At 44.0% G+C, this 20,454-nt stretch overlaps 1 protein-coding gene across 2 annotated transcripts; it reads left to right on the plus strand.

Moving 5' to 3' along the window:
* The first annotated feature begins 383 nt into the window (after positions 1-383).
* LOC109732113 (uncharacterized) lies at positions 384-5,193 on the plus strand. 2 transcript variants are annotated; one of them, XR_012181356.1, is made up of 11 exons: positions 384-824; positions 1,453-1,511; positions 1,632-1,715; positions 1,828-2,121; positions 2,428-2,567; positions 2,978-3,065; positions 3,179-3,370; positions 3,468-3,629; positions 3,727-3,843; positions 4,468-4,618; positions 4,734-5,193. XR_012181356.1 is itself a non-coding variant. In XM_020291315.4 (11 exons), the coding sequence occupies exons 1-11, from the start codon at positions 482-484 to the stop codon at positions 4,944-4,946; spliced, it is 1,920 nt and encodes a 639-aa protein (XP_020146904.1). In that variant the 5' UTR covers positions 384-481; the 3' UTR covers positions 4,947-5,193. The 2 variants fall into 2 exon arrangements, 1 of the variants encoding a protein (XP_020146904.1); XM_020291315.4 differs by having other exon boundaries at positions 3,727-3,920.
* The last annotated feature ends 15,261 nt before the right edge of the window (positions 5,194-20,454 follow it).

The following is a 20,454-nucleotide window of genomic DNA, read 5'->3' on the forward strand; positions in this document are numbered from 1 at the left end:
TGATGTATCTTTGTTTTACTTTTCTATGTCCTATTTGATTCGAACAATTAGTGTAATTTGCTCAAACATTGTTGTAATAATTTGAATGATTATTGTTTTATTCGGTGTTGTAGTAATAACTAGAATGATTATTGTTTTATGTCAAATGTGATGGAGTTTGTGATATGTCATATGATGAAATGTGTGATATATGAAATGACAGTTTTAAAGGTTGGGGTTGAGACAAAGACTAGAACCCTCAAATCCAACCCTTAAAGCAGTTTAAAGGGTTGGGTTTGAGGGTTCTAGTCTTTGCCCATGTTTTTCAACCCTTAAAAGTGTCAAAAACTAGCACTTCTCAACCCTTAAAACTGCTATAAGGGTTTGAGGGTTCCACCAGGGCCTTATTGGGGTCGGTGAGAATTGGCCGAAGTTATTCCCACGACCAGCCTTATCCCCTTTCGTCTCCCGCTGCCCCCGGCCTCGCGCTCTACGGCGCGCCATGGCCATGCCCTCCACTTCTTCCTCCTCGCGGCCGCCTATCCTGCACCCTAGCTCCAAAACCCCGAACACTCCACGCCTGCTGCCGCTCGTCTCCAGGGCTGCTGCCCCTCGCCCGCTGCTTCTCTCCTTCGCTCCGCCCGCGCCCGGGCGCGGGCTCCGGACCGCTGCCGCCCAACAACCCGCCTACGAAAATGGAGAGGAGGAAGAGGAAGGGGTGGAGGATGATGAGTATTACAGCGACGAGGAGGATGAAGGGGAGTTGGACGTGGAGGCGATGGAGGAAGAGGCGCGGCGCGCCGCCGCCGACCTCGCCGCGCGCCTCGACCGGGAGCTACGCGTCGGTGAGTGGGCATATTTATCATTTGATCTCCACATTTGTCGTGCGGTGTGGTCGTGGTCGCCGTTCGTATGCTGCTCTGGTCAGGCAAATTACTGGAGATCGCTGGTCTTTTCACTTTTGCTTCGTAATTCATTCCCTTGCATTTATAGACTATAGTGAAAACTTTGAAGCTTCCGGCAACAATGCCCAAAATACCCTTGTTACAATTATAGTACAGTACAATACAGTGTGGTCGGGTGTTGGCTCTGAACACCTAATGCTGTAGAGCAGCCCGACGAGGAATTTTGTGTCAATTAGTGGCTATATGGGTGGTGTTTAGGTTTCCTGTATTTAGAAATTTGAAGGCGTGGTTCAACTGTGTGGCACCTTTAACTTCGGTTCTTTTTTGGTCATAGCAATTAGTGAATATTATGATTGCCTATGGATCCTAGTCAAGTAGATGTTGGTAATTAGCAAGACTATTATAGACAGTTTAGCCTTTAGTTTCAAGTGTTGCAACAAAATAACATTGTTAACTATAAATATTGTGTTTTTCAAGAATAATATACTGATGTGCTGTTTTTTTCCCTCTAAAAGCTTACTTCATTCACTTCACTTGGTTCATAGACTACATGTCGGACATTTTTCAGATGGTGATGTTCGGGAGAAAAGAAGAACCATGAGGGATAAGACATCAACATCTAAACATGTCGGTGTATCTTCATGTTCTAATAATGAGTCGTCTAGTTGACATGCTAATGAAGACACTGTTGTAATGTGGATTGTGGAAAACAAAGTTAACCAATTTACCGTTCAATTCATGACTCAGATCCCAGACAGTAAGCTTCCAAAGGTGGCTGTTATTGGTAGACCTAATGTGGGTAAATCTGCACTATTCAATCGGCTTGTCGGGGTATTCCACTTGCTTACACAAACATAATTTCAGTTTGTTTCTGCAATGTACACCACTGTATGTCTGATCCGAATGCAAAAATTGATATGTATTGTGTTCTGATATCTAACAGGGCAATAGGGCTATCGTTGTTGATGAACCTGGTGTAACAAGGGATCGTTTGTATGGACGATCTTATTGGGGTGATCAAGAGTTTATGGTTATTGATACTGGGGGTGTGATTACTCTATCGAAGTCTCAAGCAGGTGTAATGGAAGAACTTGCCATCACAACTACTGTTGGTATGGATGGGATTCCAATGGCCTCTCGAGAAGCTGCTATTGCTAGGATGCCATCTATGATTGAGAAGCAAGCTGTTGCTGCCGTTGAAGAAGCAGCTGTCCTTCTTTTCCTTGTGGATGGTCAGGCAGGTTTAGGCGATTATAGTTGTATCATCTTATATTTTGAGCAACTATTTTATCTGTTACTTTTGCTATTCGATCTTCTAATCGTACTAGCTCGGTTTAATATGAACAGTTCAATATTTACCTCGTAACGACTCAAGTTTTGTTTCCCTGGTGCCTTTTCTTGATTCATGCTCCTGAGAAGATTCTTCTTGACAAAAGATGCATAACTTGCCAGTGATAGTATGCTATCATTTTTGAGTTACCCATTGTTACTATAAACTTCCAAAGCTTGTTTTCACTAACATGATGGTCTCAAATTCCTCCAGGCTGGTCTTGTGGCAGCTGATATAGAAATTGCTGATTGGTTACGTCGCAACTTCTCACACAAGTGCATCATACTTGCTGTAAACAAGTGTGAATCGCCACGGAAAGGGCAAATGCAAGCATTAGAATTTTGGTCATTAGGGTGAGCCTATAAAAGCACAACTTACACTATACCCACACGGTGATTACATTGATTCAGTTCATTTGCATTTCGAAAAGATTAGACAATGCTGGAATGATCTTTTAGGTTATATTTTGGACAATAGCGGCTAATGAGAACTTGATACTAGCACTGATATCTTTGTGATTGTGCTGCTATAATAAAAGAGACAAATAACATACTGTACTAGTCTTGTTTAAATTGTATATAGGCCTTAACAGCATAAAGTATCAGAATTTAATATCAATAACTTATGCCAGACCAGAATCAATTGTCTTCCAACTCTGGTTACACTCTTACCATAAAGTTTGATGTTTTTTTTTCTTTAGCTATGCAGTCGGCTGTATTTATATTTATTTGCTGCTCGGCTCATCTTTCCTCTATTCCTTTAGGTTTACACCTTTACCAATATCTGCTATCACCGGCACTGGAACTGGAGAGCTCCTGGATATGGTCTGTTCGGAACTGAAAAAGTTCGAGGTAATTTTTGTTCAGATAATGTTTGGCCTTACATGCATGCATGATGATACTCATCTCTTAATGATTGGGCACATTCACGAAGTTCTTTTTGATATAAAGTCGAGGCGTTACAGGGACTAGAAGGATTGGATGATGTTGAAGAAGACGAAAACCGCGTTCCTGCTATTTCTATTGTTGGAAGACCAAATGTTGGGAAAAGTAGCATTCTAAATGCTTTGGTTGGAGAAGATAGAACTATTGTGAGCCCAGTTAGTGGTACCACCCGTGATGCCATTGATACTGAGTTAACCACAGTGGATGGGCAGGTTTGTTCATAAGACTCTTGAGCATTTAAGCACCAGAGCTGCTTCATTGGTGCAGTACACTGCCAACACCGGTATGCTGATATCTCAAATGCCGCAGAAATACAAACTCATCGATACGGCTGGCATCCGACGGAGAGCAGCAGTTGCTTCTGCTGGCAGCACAACTGAAACACTTTCAGTAAAACGTGCATTTAGTGCAATTCGTCGATCTGATGTAGTTGCCCTTGTTATTGAAGCGATGGCCTGTGTCTCGGAGCAGGTATTTATCTCAACAATCCATTCACATGTGCACACAAACATTTCATGTAGATATATAGTTTATTCTAACACCGTGATTTTTTTTTTGCGGTATCAAGGATTATAAAATTGCAGAAAGGATTGAGAAAGAGGGAAAGGCATGTGTCATTGTTGTGAACAAATGGGACACAATCCCAAACAAGAACAATGAGAGTACTACACATTATGAACAAGATGTAAGAGAGAAGCTTCGTGTACTTGACTGGGCACCTATTGTTTACTGTTCTGCGATAAATGGGAACAGCGTTGAAAAGTAAAACCCTAATCTTAGTTTTAGAATCTCAGTCTTTTGATACTTCGTTATTCGTTCAAATATTAGCTGTATATACCCCCCTACAGGCTATAGTGTGTACATTTCACCCTTTTGGGTTATACCTCTGCAACGATTAATTTATGTGCTCTGCCTGCAGCGGCCAAGGCCAACCATTTCCATTCTTCTTCTAGAACATCATTTCCATATTTTGTTACATACTTCAAAGTCCCTACAGCAAGAATCTTATAGACTTGTAGATCTGTAATGCCAAGGGCTGGTGTAGTGGGTGACTGGGTGATGGTTACTGTAACTTTCTTGCTAACTGACATATGAAACATGTGTTTCCTCTATGAACTTATGTTTGCCAAAATTTTCTGTGCTTACTGGACATGCAAAATTTGCTGGATTCCCACTTTCCCCCCTTGATGAGTCGTCTATGCCAGTATTAGTATCCTCCTGCTACTTCTGTTCTAGACACCAGCACTGCATATAGAATATTGTCCTGTATTGACATTCTCTAATATATGCTGTATGGATTTGTTGTCAGGATTATTTCTGCTGCTTCTTTGGTTGAAAAGGAAAGGTCTAGAAGACTTGGCACCTCTATTCTTAACCAAGTGGTTAGAGAAGCTGTAGCATTCAAAGCACCACCACGAACAAGAGGTGGCAAAAGAGGCCGTGTTTATTACACAACACAGGTGACCTATTTGGGAAGAGATGATCCTCACTTCTTTCAGTCTGTACAGTTCTATCTCCAAACTACCTTGCAGCATTTTCATTCTTCAGAGCCAAAGGAATCTTGTTTTTCTGCAGGCTGCTGTTCGTCCACCAACGTTTGTCCTCTTCGTTAATGACGCAAAACTCTTCCCTGAGCCGTATCGGCGGTACATGCACAAGCAGCTCCGGTCTGACGCCGGATTCCCGGGCACGCCTATTCGCCTACTGTGGCGTAGCAGGAAGCGGACTGATAGGCAACAGAGGAGATCAAATACGGAGGCTCGTGGTGCGCTTGTAGCGGCGAGTTAGCATGTGAAGCAATGTTGCTACGTTCGAAAAGAAAAGGAAAATGTGGCGGAGTTAGCAGTACCACGGCATCCCTTTTCCTCCTTGTTCACGCGCTTTTCCTGGCTGCGAACGTGTGACTAGCAATGCGCCAATGAGGTTCATATTATTCAAATGAAAAAGGTTTTGTTTTTCTTCTTAGTCCTCAACTACTGCCAAAGTTGAAGTATGGTCACTATACTCTAATACTATAACTTTTTGGTCTCTCAAATGCTAGAACGTCTGAAATTTGATCTTTTGCTGCACTGAGTGGTTTTAAGAAGAGTGAATTACATTCTTTACCCCATAGGCCATAGTTTTACGTTTGTGACAACAATTACCCCATATAGCAGTTTTTTTTTCCACATTTTACACAATTTAAGCAAACTTGCGCCACAAATTACCTCATTTATGTTTTTCTTGTTTCGATGCTGACTGCACGCAACGTTGGCTGGTTTATTTTACTTTTTGGTTTTTCCTGGTTTGCTTTGATTTTTGGATGATCAAACCGAACTACCCGCGCGCTGCGCGAACCCCTCCTCCCCCATGGACCTCATGTTCGTGTGGGCTCTGGACCTCGACCGCCGATTAATTAGCCGCAAAGAATCAACGAATGAACTTAGCAGAGCGGTGTAATGGCGATCACTGTCGCCGCCAAAGCGCGCGGCCGGCCGGCCACCATACGTTCGGACACGGTTCCAAGCTAGCCAAGCTTGTGGCATGCATGCGGACAAATTTGACCTATAGACGAAATTAAATCACAGAATGAACTATTCGTGAAACTATTTCACGCGGCCGACCTTTTTGTGTGACGCCCGACGCGAAGGCGCCACACTACACTGTGCAACGCCTTACACATAGGCGCTACACGGCCAGCGTCGCACCCGTGTGATCAGAAAATTACTAAGTCAGTGTGCAGCGCCTGAGAGCTAGGCGCCACACCATACAGTGTAGCGCCTAGCTCCTAGGCGTTGCACTAGTGCAGCGCCTAGCTCCCAGGCGCTGCACTAGTGCAGCGCCTGAGAGCTAGGCGCCACGGGTCAGCCGCGTGAAATAGTTTCACGGACAGTTCATTCTGTGATTTGATTTCGTCTATAGGTCAAATTTGCCATGCATGCGCCATGCAGGCGGCTAGTCATGTCACTTCTTTTAAGAAACAGCTGGACTCTGCTACATATTTTTATTAATTTTCAAATAAATAGTACAGAGTTATTGTACAGAAAGAAAGAAAAAAAATGAAAGGAGCTATACAAAAAGCTAGGCTATAAAGGAAAAGGAAAGAATACAGCAAACAACAACTATACAAGAAAGAGCTTTTTTTTTTTGCGAAAATATACAAGAAAGAGCTAGGACATAGTATTGTACAGAAAGAAAAACAAAAGGAGCTATACAAAAAGCTAGGCTAGAAAGGAAAATGAAACAACACAGCAGCAAACAACAACTATACAAGAAAGAGATAGTCATCTAAAAGCTCTAAGCCACTGTAATCTTTCCTCTGCTCCGAATGTGATCCACTGAATTTCTTCTTCGAATTTTCTCATGCAATGTATAAGCTAGGAATGGTGTGTTCGAATAGAAAGTTATTCCGAGTGGTCCAGATGGCCCAAGCAACCAAGCTGATAATCTCCAATGAAAAAGGGACATTTAGCAGCTGCTGCTGTAGATGATTAATCTCCTCTTGTAGGCCCAATCTGGTAGGTGCCCATGTAGGACAAATGTATGACCAGCATCATTGTGCAAATGGGCAAAGAAAGAAAAGGCGACCCCTTGTTTCTAGAACCTGCAAATTGCACAATGACAAGTATAGTCTTGTATTAAAAAATTCTTGCGCTGTAAAAGAGCTCTCGTGTTTAACATGTTGTTTGCAAGAAGCCAAAAAAATAATCTTGTGTTTGAGTTGGTAACATGTTTTCCACGGTGAAATAAACCATCCAACATTGCGTGCACAATCAACTTTGATTTTGGAGGCTTGAGAGAAAAGATTCATCAACTGCTGAAGTTGTTGTAACTTCTTGACATGCTTGCACGATTTCCGAAGTATCATCAGTATATTCTAAGATAGGGAAATCAGGACAAGAATGGATTGGGGGCTTGATGACTCCTCTCTGCATGGCATTATTTAAGATGGTATGTAGGAAATCAGAAATCAGCTGCTAACACAAAGAGGAAGGGGGAGAGAAGGTCTCCCTGCCTTACACCTCTTCTGCATTTGAAAGAATTACCAGGGACCCCATTTTGGAGAACAACAGAAGTCTCAGTGCTCAATAGCACCATCTCATTCCAAAACCTTTGTTTTGCAAAATATCCATAATCATTCCATGTTCCATCTTATCAAAGGCCTTCTCAAAATCTAGCTTTAACACCATTGTAGGTTGTTTGCTCTTATGTCATTGACATAAATAGTCATAAGCCCATGTAATGCGATCTTGAGTACATCAAGTTTTGATGATGACATATTGGTTGACATGAATTAAGTCTAGGACGATGGATTGTAATCTATTAGCAAGAAGCTTGGTGAGTAATTGATAGTGCAACTGAGAAAAGAAATTGGTCTATAATCATTAACACAGGAGACACCATTTTTCTTTTAGACGAGGGTGATGAAAGAGTTGTTAATATTTTGCAAACAAACTTCACCTCTATAAAATTGATGACAGAGATCATAAAAATCTTCTTTGATGATTGGCAAGTATTTCTTGATGAAGTCTGTATTGAAGCCATCAGGTCTTGGTGATTTGTTGGATGGGAGGTCCTTGATGGTGGCATCAATCTCCTCGAAGTAAAGGGCTCTTCCAAAAAGGAAAGATCATTGTAACCTGGCAGAAGATCAAGCAACTCTCGAGGGATAATGTAATGTTTTGAATTTCTGATTTACCCAATCTATCTTCAAAAGATTCATGTAAGAGTGATGCCGTGGCAGCATGATTTGTAACCTCAGTCCCGTCAGACCCAGTTGAAGAACTAATATAATTATGCCTATGTTGCATTGTGGCATAGGATGGAAACATTGTGAATTTTCACTTCCTAGAGTAACCCATTTAATTTTCCCTCTGTTGCCAATAAGCCTTTTGCTGCTATAATAATTTGTCCGATTGAATTTTGATATCTCTCCAAAGATCACATTCCATAGGTGTGAGAGGTCTGAAATTTTCAATGGCATCCAACATTTCATTCAGGGCATTGGCATCTGCAATATCTTCCTTTAAGTTAGAAAGTGCTTCAACCCAAGTATTTAAGCTTTTCCTTAATATTTTCAGGTTGGCATTGACCCTCTTGGCAACATCTGCATAATGGATACTTGATACGTCTTCATATATATAATTTTTTATTGTCTCATGCTATTATATTATCAATCTTGGATGCTTTATATGCATTTTATGCTATTTTATATCTTTTTTTGGGACTAACCTATTAACCCAGTGCCTAGTGCCAGTTCCTGTTTTTTTGCTTGTTTTTGGCTTTTTAGAAAAACAGTACCAAACGAAGTCCAAAAGCGATGAAACTTTACGATGATATTTTCTATACCAGAAGGGACCCTAGAAGGTTCGGTAGGAGGCTAGAAGACCTATGGGTGATCCACGAGCTCATAGAGCGCGCCCCCTTTGTGGGCCCCACATAGCTCCAGTTGACCTATTTTCAAGCCTATAAATTCACATATATTCCCAAACCAACACAGAGCCACCCAAAACACTTTTTCGCACCGCAAGCTTCTGTTCTTCCACGATCCCATCTGGAGGCCTTTTCCTATACTCTATCGAAGGGGAAATCGATCACGGATGGCTTCTACATCATTCTTGCTCCCTTCCGATGATGCGTGAGTAGTTCACCACAGACCTACGGGTACATAGCTAGTAGCTAGATGGCTTCACTCTCTCTCTTTGATCTTCAATACCGTGTTCTCCTCGATCTTCTTGGAGTTCTATCCGATGTAATCTTCTTTTGTGGTGTGTTTGTTGGGATCCGATGAATTATGGGTTTATGATCAGATTATTCATTGATAGTAATTTAGTCTTTCTGAACTTTATTCTGCATGATTATGCTAGCTTTGTATTTCTATCTGATCTATCCGTTTGCTTGGCCAACTAGATTGATGTATCTTTAGTGGGAGAGGTGCTTTGTAATGGGCTCAATCTTGTGGTGTCCTCACCCAGTGATAGAAGGGGTAGCGAAGCACGTATTTGTATTGTTGCCATTAAGGGTAAAACGACGGGGTTTATTCATATTGATTGGGTTTAGTTTGTCTATATCATGTCATCTTGCTTAAGGCGTTACTCTGTTTGTCATGAACTTACTACCATAGATGCATGCTGGATAGCGGTTGATTGGTGGAGTAGCAGTAGTAGATGCAAGCAGGAATCGGTCTACTTGTCATGGACGTGATGCCCATATGTGTGATCATTGCCATGAATACGTCATAACTATGCGCTTTTCTATCAATTGACCAACAATAATTTGTTTACCCGCCATATGATATGTGTTCGAGAGAGAAGCCTCTAGTCAAAACTATGGCCCCGGGTCTAATTTTATCATATTATAAAAAACAAAAATACCTCGCTACAATTTATTTACTTTTATTTTGTTTTGCAATTTATCTATCTAGCTATATAAGATTTGATCCTTGCAAGTAACGAGTTCAAGGGGATTGACAACCCTCTTGCCCGCGTTGGGTGCAAGTACTTGCTTTTGTGTGTGCAAGTGCTATTCACGAGGACTTGCGTGGTTCTCCTTTTGGTTTGATAAATCTTGGTTCTGAAAGTGATAGTTATCAACTAGAGGGGGTGAATAGGCGATTTTTATGAAAGTCTTCAAGACAAGCAATGTCTTCAAAGACGCGGAAGTGAAATAGTAACTAAACATGATACAGTGGAAGATAAACTACTCTAGGCATGCTGGAATGTAGAACAACAAATGACGTGAGGTGCAAAGACAAACAACAACTAGGTAGAACAGAGTAGTTACTGAAGATAGTGTGAAGACTAAGATGTAATCAGATGGAATGTCTTCACACAATGTCTTTGAATAGAAAAGGCAAGCAATGACTTCACAAAACTAAACTGCAAATAGAGGAGTGAAGTGATCGAACCAGTTGCTCGGAGAAGACACTTGATTTGTTGGACCAGTTCCAATTGTTGTGACAGTTGTACGTCTGGTTGGGGAGGCTGAGACTGAACTCCGAAGACCACGTCTTCACCTTATTCCCTTGAGCTAAGACCCGCAGATCTCACCCAATCACTTAGGTAAGTCTTCAAGGTAGACTTCCAAACCTTCACAGACTTTTTTCACTGGCAATACACAATGACTCTCGGATGCTCAGAACATGACGCTTAACCAACTGGAAGATCACAGTCTTCAAGTGTAACAAGTCTTCAGTTCACGTAGAACAGAGCAACTTCACTGATGCTCAAAACACTTTGGGATCTAGGTGTTTCGGGTTTTGTCCTCGCAAGGATTCTCTCTCAAAGGCTTGGAGGTGAGATGCTCTCAAATGACAAAAGCCATGTACTAACTCGGAGCAGTCACAAACTTATGGGGAGGGGGTGGGCTATTTATAGCCAGGAGGCAACCCGACATGATTTGCCCTAAATAACCCTGGGTCAGTGACAACCGACATGTGTCCAACAGTCAGATTTCAAACACACGCGGCAGCTTGACTTGGGCTCCAAGTAAAGCCGACTCAACTATCTCTGGAAGAGCTTTTCTCTCATTGTCTTCGCTCGAAGACATAGGATGTTAGGTTGAGCATCACGTCAGTTTTCTGACATTGTCTACCTCGACCCCACTTAACAGTGCGGTGGTTCCTATGACTCGGGAAAGAAGAAAATGGAACTACCAAAAGACTACGTCTTCGCGCTCCATTGTGTTCAAGTGAAAGTCATCGCGTACCATTATCTTCAATGCGAATGTCTTTGCAAACCACCATTATCTTCAATGTCTTCATACATTTTTACGAGTCATATTTGATGGGTAAACCGAATCAATAAGGACTCCTATCTATGTTCTCCTACGAATGTCACAAACACATTAGTCCCACAACCAAGTTTGTCGTCAATACTCCAAAACAAACAAAGGGTGGTGAGGGAGTCCTGGACTAGGGGGTTCTCGGGAGGCTGACTCATCTCACGTGGGTCGGACTGTTGGGCCGCACCATATCTGGACCAAAGACTCTTGGTGCCTTGAAGTGTACCCCAAGACATTATGGAAGATCCAATGTTTCCTTGATATAACCGACTATTTGTAAACCTTAGTACCCCTGGTGTCTATATAAACCAGGGGGCTTTGTCTGTAGGCTAGAAGAACAACTCCCATCCTACTAGTTAGGGTTTGGTTCATCTGATCTCGTGGTAGATCTACTCTGTAACCCCCTTATACACAAGCAATATAATCAAGCAGGACGTAGGGTTTTACCTCTTAGAGAGGGCCCGAACCTGGGAAAACATCGCGTCCCTCGTCCACTATTCCCCATCGATCCAAGGTCCATAGTTCGGGACCCCCTACCTGAGATCCGCCGGTTTTGACACCGATATTGGTGCTTTCATTAAGAGTTCCACTGTCGGATCGCTGAAGGATCGATGGCTTGCCTGATCATCGGAGATGGCGTCAGCACCGGGGACATCTTTGTCCCCGGACAACTCTTGACGTTCGGCAACATTGTTCTGCACGCCGACTCGACCGGTCATCTTGGCCAGGTCGCCAGCGTTGCCCTTGAGCGTCAGATCAGATTTGGTAACTTGGAGTATATCGCCGACGCTCGGGGCGATCTGATCTTCGCTGGCTTCTCAGCCACTCCTGGAGCAACCTTGGCTCCCAAAGTTTTAGCTTCGGGGCCCTTTTCCGATCTGGCCTCTGGATTGGCCATCATCGCACCATCAACCTCAAGTCTGGGTGTCGCTCATGTGTCCGAAGAGCGGGAATCAACCCCGTACAGACCCTCCCTCCTCGTCGAGGATCTGGCTTCAAGCCCTAATGGGAGTTCGGCGTCCGAAGACCGGGAATCAACCCCGTCTGAACCCTCTCTCCTTGTGAAAGATCCGGCTTCAAGCCCTAACGGGAGTTCGGTGTTCGAAGAACAGGGTTCAGCCCCATCTGGACTTGCCCTCCCCACTATGCGTCGGGCGCTGAGCCTCGTCGCGAGCACGACATCCGAAAACCAGGATTCCACCCTGGCCGGACTAGCACCTCACCCTGCCGCAACAACAGAGGTCGGCTCTGAAGAATCTTCGTACAACAATCTGACTGACCTAGCCCTATTAAATGAGGCGCTCGATCGGATTCATATGATGACCGTGGTCGATGGACCGCCCTCGGCTCATGCTCAAAAGAGCTTCGAGGCAAATCACAGGGAATTTTATGTCCCACCCACCACCCACTTGGTAGCCACTATCGAAGATTTAACCGATATGCTAGACTACGCCTTCGAGGAGGCAGCGGACATAGACGATGACATCGAATCGCCTGTCCACACCAACACCCCCGTCACCGGCCGATGGAGGGGCACTTCCACCTATGACATCTATATGGTGGACAACCCCAAGGACGGCGGCGACGACGCCAACGGGGATGGCACCCCCATAAGGGATAACAAGCTTGGCGATGATCCTCCCAAGCACCGGAAACAACGCCGACGTTCCAAAGGACGACGAAGCAGGGAAAGCAACACAGGCACCGAAGACGGTGAGACCCCGGACAATGCAGAAGACCTCGACGATCCCGGCCCCAAACACCAGCTGGATGGCTTAGAGGGGCAGGAAGAACAACGTAACACCGAGAATCTCGATGATTCCGAAGATAGCAATTACACGCCTCTCTCCGAAGAGGAAGTCAGCCTTGGCGTGGAGGACTTCATCGTCCCAAAAGATCCACTCAAACTGGAGCGGTTCAAGCGGCAGCTAATAGCCATCGCGCGAAGCCTGAAGAAGAAGCAGCAACAGATAAAGGCCGAACAAGACACCCTGAACGACAGATGGATGAAAGTCCTCGAAGCCAAAGAAGGGTATGGCTACGAGCGGCAAACAAAGAGCTATCCCAAGCGCAAGTTGCTGCCGCAATTCGATGACTAGGCTCTTGAGCCCACAACACCCAAACGAACTCAAGGTGATTGATAACCCACAAGTATAGGGGATCGCAATAGTTTTCGAGTGTAGAGTATTCAACCCAAATTTATAGATTCGACACAAGGGCAGCCAAAGAATATTTGCAAGTATTAGCAGCTGAGTTGTCAATTCAACCACACCTGGAGATTAATTATCTGCAACAAAGTGATCAGTAGCAAAGTAATATGATAGTTTTGATAGTAGTAGCGACAACAATAGTAACGGTAACAGTGATAGCAGTAGTTTTGTAGCAAGTGCAGCAGTAACGATATCAGTAGTAACTTAGCAAGAACAATAGATAAAAATTCTTAGGCATTGGATTGGTAATTCGTTGGATGATATTCATCATGTGATAGTCATAACCTAGGGCGATACGACACTAGCTCCAGTTCATAAATATAATGTAGGCATGTATTCCGTAAATAGTCATACATGCTTATGGTAAGAACTTGCATGACATCTTTTGTCCTACCCTCCTGTGGCAGAGGGGTCCAATTGGAAACTAAGGGATATTAAGGCCTCCTTTTAATAGAGAACCGGAACAAAGCATTAACACACAGTGAATACATGAACTCCTCAAACTACGGTCATCACCGGGAGTGGTCCCGACTATTGTCACTCCGGGGTTGCCGGATCATAACACATAGTAGGTGACTATAACTTGCAAGATCGGATCTAGAACATAGATATAATGGTGATAACATAAACGGTTCAGATCTGAAATCATGGCACCGGGGCCCAAAGTGACAAGCATTAAGCATGGCAAAGTCATAGCAACATCAATCTCAGAACATAGTGGATAGTAGGATAGGGCCCTAACATAACTAACTAGATTACATGATGAATCTCATCCAACTCCTCACCGACCAGCGAGCCTACGAAGGAATTAATCACTCCGGTGGGGAGCATCATGGAATTGGCGATGGAGAAGGGTTGGTGATGACGAAGATCGAAGATCCCCCTCTCCGGAGCCCCAAACGGACTCCAAATCTGGCCTCCCGATGAAGAACAGGAGGTGACGGCGGCTCCGTCTCATGGAACGCGATAATTCTTTCTCCCTGATTTTTTTCTGGAAAAATGTGATTTTATAGCGTCAGTTTCAGGATCTGCAGGGCCACCAGGCGGGGACATTGGTGGGTTGTGCCCACGCAAGTGCCCCCCTCCGGTGGTTCTCAGCTCCAGAAATTCCCTTTTATTGTATAAAAAATCCTGGCAAAGTTTCATTCCATTCCGATAACTTTTATTTCTGCAAAAAAACAACACCAATGTAGTTCTGCTGAAAACAACGTCAGTCCGGGGTTAGTTTCATTCAAATCATGCAAATTAGAGTCCAAAACAAGAGGAAAAGCGTTAGGAAAAGAAGATATGTTGGAGACGTATCAACTCCCCCAAGCTTAAAACTTTGCTTGTCCTCAAGCAATTCAGTTGATAAACTGAAAGTGAAAAAGAAAAAATTTTACGAACTCTTTGGCTCTTGTTTGCATAAATAAGCTTAAACAACACCCAGGTTTTCAGCCAACATTATAACCAACCATGCCGACAATAACTCTTAAAAATTATATTAACTCATATCAATGACATAATCAGCTAGCAAGCAATAATAAGATATCTCAAACAACAACATGTTACCAAAACAACCATGATATAATATGACAATAGTGGTATCTCGCTAGCCCTTTGAGACCGCAAAACATAAATGCAAAGCACCTCCAAAGTTCAAGCAGCGACTAAACATTGTAATTCATGGTAGAAAAGATCCAGTCATGATGCACCCAACATTAGCTACACACAATGCATCAGCATGACAACAGTGCTCTCAGGTTCTGGCGCTTATTTTAGAAGGTGATGACACAACATAAAAGTAAATAGATAGTCCATTCGCAGAGGGAAGCAGTGATTTGAAGCGGTGCAGAGCTCAAGCTTTTAAAATAGAGGTAAATGATATTTTGAGATATGCACCCTTCTTGTTTACTTCACGACCATCAGTTCTGAATATCTTCCATGCTAAGCACGCTAGTGGCGGTTCCCAAGTGATAAAGTAAAGGTTATGACTCCGTTTGGAGTTTTTGTTTGATTATTTGTAAGCTCTTTTCTGTTTGCAGTTTGGGACTGGGCAACCCTATTACCGCCCTTTTCTCGTGCGACGGTGAGTGAATCAACACTCATCCTGAGAATAACCCGCTTAGCATGGAAGATACCGACTACCTCCTGTCGTTTCATGAACGATCCAGGCACACAATAAGGATATTTATTTAAATTTTTTAGAGATGGCACATGCAAATTTACTTAGGACGGCAGGGAATACCGCATATAGGTAGGTATGGTGGACTCATCTGGAATAACTTGGGTTCAAAGTTTTTGATGTACAAGCAGAATTCCCACTTACTACAGGTGAAGGCTAGCAATTAGGTTGAGAAGCGGCCAGCTAGAGAGCAACAACGGTCATGAACATGCATTATGCATAAGTAACATTGGACACTAGCATGAGAAGGATATGAACACCATAAACATAAATATCATAGAGGCTATGTTGGTTTTGATTCAACTACATGCATGAACATGTGCCAAGTCAAGCCACTCGAACATTCAGAGGAGGATACCATATCATCATACTACATCACAGTCATTTTAACGCAATGTTGACATCCAAGATAAATAATTATCACTCCTAGCTACTTATGCATGGCCGGAGAAACTATAATCTCTAATTGTCATTGCAAACATGTTTAATCATAATGGGCTGAATCATGGATACTAGGTTAAACATATTTACAAAAACAGAACAAGTAGAGTTCATACCCGTTTCTCTCTACCACGGCCAGTTCATCAAATACCGTCATTATTGCCTTTCACTTGCACGACCGAACGATATAAAATAATAATAGTGCAAGAGTGCCGTGGACTAAGCTAGAATCTGCAAACATTTTATTCAACAGGAAAAGACAAGGTAAAATGGGCTCTTTATTAGATTAACAATTATGCATATGAGAGCCAGTCAACATTTTCATCGTGGTCTTCTCCTTGGTATGACTCAATAAAAAGAAAAGAAATCCGGAGGAACACACTGAAATATTTTTAGAGTTTTTGGTTTTCTTGAACAGGCAAATAAAAGGGAAAAGCAAAAACGAGGAAAACTATTTACACGGGAAAGCTCCCAACAAGCAAAAGAAGAACAAGGAAATCTTTTTGGGTTTTCTTTTTAGTGTTACAGCTAACTACTCTAGAAACAAAAATCAAAAAGAAGCAGGAAATATTTTTGGATTTTCTCAAAGTTTTTCAAACACACAAGAAGAAAGCGAGAAAATAAATTTAACATGGATAATACAATGAAAAAGTGTGGACACCGACAACTAATGAAATGTGTGAACATGAATGTAATGTTGGCGAAAAACACGTACTCCCCCAAGCTTAGGTGATGCGGAGCATCCCACATTCATCCCCATGTACACTCCGACTACTCTCCAAGCCCCAAGGATACATAAGATGAGACCTCGACTATACACCATTGGACACAAGGTGAAGTCGCTCCTCTTCGAACCATCACTTTCCACATGTGAGACATGGCTACTACCTCAAATATATGTGCTATGCATGACCATAAACAAAGAGGAAGACCATGGGCAAGACGGCGAGGACACCAAGTACAAGGAACTACCGAAGAAGCTCCAGCGAGCGGACGTCCGGACGACCGGCCTCTCACAGCGAGCGGACGTCCGGCCCTTGGCGGACGCCCGGCGCCTGAAGACCAGCCTACGCCAGCTACAGACCTCCCAGCGAGCGGACGTCCGACCCCACACCGGACGTCTGACAATATTAACGGAAGCCCGAGACTTCCGGACGTCCGGTGTCCCGACCACAGAACACTTTCAGCGGACGTCCGGCGCTAGCGGACGACCGGTCCCCCTGGAACCACCGGACGTCCGGTGCCCAGCGGACGTCCGGTCCCTGGCTGTGTCCAGTTGCGGGCTGAGGCCCATGTACCCCTTCACTTCGCCCCCATTTGCACTATGACTATAAATAGGACACCCCCTCCTCCTAGTTAGGGTTAGCATTGGTTTAGCTCATATGTGAGATAGAGCTTTGCTCATCCATTACGGATCAATCCACGAGAGAGACCGCGGCCCCTCTACGGAGGAGATCCCCTTGGATACAAGACCCCCTCTTGGGTGGCCCCATCAAGACCTCACGGAGAAGAACCGGTTACCTTTGTATCGTCCTTTGTTGATCGTGGATCTTGTATCTCCTCTCGTGTTTCGAGGATCTAGCACATGTGTGATTGTTCTTGTTGGTTTGAGTGATTCTCTCGTGTTTTCCCTCGTGTTTCCCCTCGTGTTCTTCGTGTTCTTAGTTGGGATCCGCTCCTTTCGTGAAAGATCGACCATCCAGGGTTCCATCCTACATCATCTTGGTATCATGAGCAAGGTTGATCACGAATTTGGAGCCCCTACCCCTCTTTTTCTAGCTTGATTTTGTTGTGTTCTTCCCCAATTTCGAAAATCTCACCAAAAATAGCCCCAATTTTTTTTTTGTGATTTGTTGGTTTGATGATGTTTTGTTGATTTTCATCCATGGATTTGCTTGGTTTCGAGTGGATCTAGCATTTCCCCAAGTTTTCCCTTCTTTCATCAACGAAATCTCCTCAATTTTTGACCCCAAAATCTGAAAATTCCACCCAAAATCGTGCCCCGGATATGAAATTTCGCGTTGACCCCGACCCACCGGACGACCGCCACTTTACCGGACGTCCGGAGCCCCTGGAACCACCGGTCATCCGCCACCTACCGGACGACCGACACCACCCAATAGAATGAAATTAGCGGATTTTCGACCCGACCGCACGCCCGGCCATCGGACATCCGTCCTTTTCCGGACGTCCGCTACCTGTAGATATCAACTTCGGCTGATTTTTGTTTTGTCCGTAACTAATTCATCCGAACTCCGATTTTGACGTTCTTTAGCTCGTTTTGAAGCTATTGACATCCCCCTTCCCACAAAAATACCACCAACATCATTTGACTCCATCAATTTTTTGGAACTTTGGCATCTTTGCCTAGGGCTTCCACCACATCCTCCACATACCCACCACCGACTTCCGCAACCTAACCAATTTTGATCCATATAGCATTAGTGGTTGCTTGAGTAGTGATTCGAGTCTCCTAAGGTGTTTCGGCTACTTAGGGACGGTTGCTTCTTCATCAACCAACACCACCACTTGCGCATAGGCTTACCCACCATACACTTCCGCCACCCCAACTTAACCCAATTTTGTTTGAGCTTGTTTGAGTTGTGTCTTGTGCCTCCTAAGGTGTTTCGGCTACTTAGGGATGGCCACTTCAACATTGACTCACATAACCCATAATTGCATTCCCGCAATCCCATTGAGCTTCCGCAAAACCACCACCACATTCCCGCTACCACCTTTTGACATTTGCCTTTGAGATTTTGAGCTCGCGGTTTTTCCGTTTCCTAAGGTGTTTCGGCTACTTAGGGACGAGCCTCCATCATCTTGGTATCTACATCAAGAACACCGCCACTCATCATCGACTCGGATGGTAACCTCCATATCATCTTGGTATCGTGGTATCCCTCCTTTGTATATTCCCTTGCAATTGCATTGTTAACCCCTAGCCCATTTTGCGTCACTTGCCTATCGAGACTAGCCATTTGAGTATTGCCGGCAACATTACTTGTGGACATTAGTGATCATTGGTCTACACCTTCCATTACATACATACCATATCATATTGGTATCATCATATCATCTCTTGTGTCTCACAAGTTTGTTCCCGCATATATATAATTGCTATCTTGGTTTGTGCATTGTGCAAAAGTGGCCATACAAAAAAAAGAGAAAAAAAAGAATAAGCTTTTAAGCAAAAAGAGTGAGCAAAGAGCTTGTAAGCAAGTGCCATAGCATCATACCACATTGCATATAAGATTGTCATATCCGATCATCTTGGATCATCTTGAGAGAACACCGGGAACCATACATACATAGCATACTTCGGATAGAAAGTTTATCCATTTTGCATCTTATAGGTTGTGCACAAGTGTCGTATCCGCCTATAGAGCAATCGTGCTAGCATCTCTCTTGAGTTGTGCAACACGAGCGTTTTCCGTGGACTCCATATTTTGTGCTCATTCCTTGGTTGCACGACCCCATTTATCTATCCGTGTGTGTGTTTCCGTGTGCCATTCATTGCTATTGGTCTACTTGTTTCACTTGCAAATTTGTGAATCTCTTTCAACATTATTGACTCTTGCTAACATTTTGCATCAAATTTTTGTGCCACTATCCTCACCAAGCTCCACCATAAGCCTTACTTGTGTAGGTGTGAGAAACCGACAAGAATTGGTACCAATTGTGCTATTTCCTTGTTACGCATTGAGTGATCATTGATCCATTTTCAACATCTGTCAAGGTACATTTGGTATAGTTCTTCTCTTTCTCCCACTCATATTTGCTCGAGTCTTGTGATGGATAGGCAAGGCATTTCATCTCCGGTCTTCGACAACAACGACGGCGCGAACAACTACATCACCAAAGCGTCCATCTTCGGACTACAACGACAAATGCAAGGTGCACAATCTACCTTGCGAGAGCGCCTCGACAACCTCACCATCAACATACGGCACTCCGAAGCAAGGAAAAGGGACTACATCGACACCAAGTTAGGCGAGCTAAATGATCAACTACGAGACATGGTGGCCAACTACAAGTCTTCTTCCCCTTCATCATCCTCAAGGCGACGGCGAGCAAGTCGATCATCTTCGGAGTGCCCAAGCGATGCAAGCGCAAGTCGTCCACGTCCACATCTCCATGACGACCACCATCACGTTCGTGATCCACATTGTCATGAAGGGCAAGTCACCTCCAAGCATCATGTGCAAGACGACGACGAACGACATCTACTACGAGCTCAAGCACGACAACGACATCACCATCAACATGAAGATGCTCCACAAGCGCAAATGCACAAGTCCCAACAAGCCCTACTTCACGCCAAGTCCAAGCTCCATGAGCATAAGACAAGACCGCGAGACGAGCACCACCAAGACGGATCTACGGCTACACCAACCACTTCGGCATCTTCGCCAAGTGCTATCAAGGCATCTTCGCCTTTGGACGTACGGCATCTTCGCCTACTTCCCATGAGTTCGCCTACATCGACTACTTCAACAACAAGGCGACAACCTACAAGCGAGGGTGACACTTCCATCTTCGGAAGCCCCTCCAGGAAGATGGCCGAGCATGGGAAATTCCCTTCGGTCATGGAGATGAGCTACGAGGTGCCACATCATATGGGCCTCCAACTACAAGACAGTGACAAAAAGGTCGAGCAAGGGCCATCCCCTTCGACCACGGCGACGAGCACGAACCTCTTCAACAACATGAAGACGCC

Source organism: Aegilops tauschii, chromosome 4 (genome assembly GCF_002575655.3).
Source record: "Aegilops tauschii subsp. strangulata cultivar AL8/78 chromosome 4, Aet v6.0, whole genome shotgun sequence".
NCBI lineage: Eukaryota > Viridiplantae > Streptophyta > Magnoliopsida > Poales > Poaceae > Aegilops > Aegilops tauschii.

Excerpts from the sequence above, each read along its gene's own strand:
- LOC109732113 (XM_020291315.4), top strand. The coding sequence starts at position 482 with ATGGCCATGCCCTCCACTTCTTCCTCCTCGCGGCCGCCTATCCTGCAC. Across the intron at positions 1,512-1,631 it reads AGACATCAACATCTAAACAT|ATCCCAGACAGTAAGCTTCC; the intron begins GTCGGTGTATCT and ends TTCATGACTCAG. Across the intron at positions 4,619-4,733 it reads GTGTTTATTACACAACACAG|GCTGCTGTTCGTCCACCAAC; the intron begins GTGACCTATTTG and ends GTTTTTCTGCAG.